The sequence below is a fragment of the Capsicum annuum genome, unplaced genomic scaffold, assembly GCF_002878395.1.
Source record: "Capsicum annuum cultivar UCD-10X-F1 unplaced genomic scaffold, UCD10Xv1.1 ctg67416, whole genome shotgun sequence".
In the NCBI taxonomy this organism is placed as follows: Eukaryota; Viridiplantae; Streptophyta; class Magnoliopsida; order Solanales; family Solanaceae; genus Capsicum; species Capsicum annuum.
In genome coordinates, this window is record NW_025876846.1 from 1 (window position 1) to 1,952 (window position 1,952).

Here is a 1,952-nt window from a genome sequence, read left to right on the forward strand (position 1 = left end):
GAAGTATTTAGCTGAAGAATTCCTTCAAATCTACTACCAAGTGACGTCTTTGCATACGATGCTCTTTCTCTATTCTTTCAATTCCACTTTCCGAACAATTTTCTAGCCTGCTCCAAAAATTCTATTATCGACAACTCACGTGCTAGCTTCAATTTACCATTTATGCACTCCACTATATTTGAAGTCATCATTCTACCACGATTAACAGGTGCATACACGCGTGCCCACTTTGCAAATCCAGCATCCTCAAGATAAGACTTTACCCTCTTATCAATCTTCCCAACTTGATTCCAAAAAAAATCAAACTCATCTTTGCGGTAAGCCTTGACCATAGCATAGTAAATATCGCTAAGTCTATCTTTACTCTTCCTGAAGTTTGTACAAACATTCTTCCACAAGTGCCAAATGCATGCGAGGTGCGGCACATTCGGATATACAACACTCACAACCTTTATTATGCTTTCATGACGGTCGGATACAACACACATACTATCACGTTCTTCAAAAGCAATTCTGAAGTTCTCAAAAAACCAAGTCCACAAATTATCGTTTTCACTATCAACAACACCATACGCAATAGGCAGAATGCGTCCTACAATTTTGATAATATAACAAATTAATTAATCAGATACAAGTAAAAGATTTCTCAAACTAAAAAAATAATTTAACTGAAATTATGATCTTAATTACATCGCATAAATAAATATACATACAAATAAATATAAATTACCTGCTCCATCAAAAATACTTGCAGAAACAAATGTACCTTTATATGCTCCACTCAAATGTGCACCATCAACCACAACAACAGGCCTGTAATACTCGAATTCACTCTTCAAAGGTTGCAATGCAACGGACAAATACATAAATTTATTATCCTCGGATTTATGCATTCTAATATGTGAACCTGGATATACGGAATTTAACATGTATACATATCGAGTCATTTGTCGATAAGCATCTGCAGGTTTCCCCCTTAAAATCTCAATCGCACGTTCTTTAGCCCTCCAAGCCTTCTGATAGTTAATGTCTACACCAAAAGCATTTTTAATATCTTCGATTATATCATTCATGGTGTGTATTCTCTTATAGTTGACAAGTTTTGGTGCAGCAAAACCACTAACAAACCCAACTGTAGCTTGAAGTTGAGTAAAACTACGATCTTTCAACGGGCATGTGTGAACATCTTGGAAAAATCTAACTTTAAATAGTTCTGTACCCCGACGACATGATGCTTTAAAGATCCAAACACAATTCTCCGAACGATATTGTAGGACATAGCTGAATAAATGAAAACAAAAGTTCAAATTTTCTTCTTAATAAATATAGAAAAAATAGATTTCTATATTCATTAACAACATTGACTACTTGTATAACATGTATGTAGAAATTCTGCAACATGTATCTAGGACATTAATATGTATCTAGGACAATTCTGATATATATGAGAAAATAAAACACATCGAGAAACATAATTAAACATAACTTCATAAACTGAGATACAAGATGAGCAAAATGTATTATTTTTCATAACAAAATGTATCTCAGTTTGAAACTTGCTAAGCATGTATCTTGTAAATTTACAACATGTATCTAGGATATTTATATGTATCTACAACATTTCTTATAACACACAACAAGAAATATAATTAATCATAACTTGATAAAATGAGATACAAGATTAAAAAAATGTATCATTTTCATAACAAAATGTATCTCGTCATTAACAATCCTTCCCAGTTAACGTACACAAAATTACAAAGGCCTGCTACCAAAAAAAAAAACATACCTTTTCTTGTCTGATCTTTTGGCATAGTAATTAAAGGAATGCTCAATTGCAAATAGCGCCATAACCGAAATAAGAGTACACTTGTCCTTGTATATTTGTCCAACCTTAACATCACTATGCTTGCAATCAGTAATGATCTTGTTCCCTTTGCTATCCAACAAAG

General features: G+C 33.0%; 1 protein-coding gene across 1 annotated transcript; it reads right to left on the reverse strand.

Annotated features, from left to right (window-relative positions):
- Positions 1-77: 77 nt before the first annotated feature.
- LOC124893936 lies at positions 78-1,851 on the reverse strand. Its single transcript, XM_047404759.1, has 3 exons — positions 1,790-1,851; positions 731-1,281; positions 78-592 (listed from the first exon to the last, which is right to left on the reverse strand). The coding sequence occupies exons 1-3, from the start codon at positions 1,849-1,851 to the stop codon at positions 78-80; spliced, it is 1,128 nt and encodes a 375-aa protein (XP_047260715.1).
- Between the last annotated feature and the right edge of the window lie 101 nt (positions 1,852-1,952).

Coding starts and splice junctions, on each gene's coding strand:
- LOC124893936 (XM_047404759.1), bottom strand. CDS start 1,851: ATGGCGCTATTTGCAATTGAGCATTCCTTTAATTACTATGCCAAAAGA. Junction 1,282..1,789: donor AAAAGATCAGACAAGAAAAG/GTATGTTTTTTT, acceptor TCATTTATTCAG/CTATGTCCTACAATATCGTT. Junction 593..730: donor AAGTATTTTTGATGGAGCAG/GTAATTTATATT, acceptor TCAAAATTGTAG/GACGCATTCTGCCTATTGCG.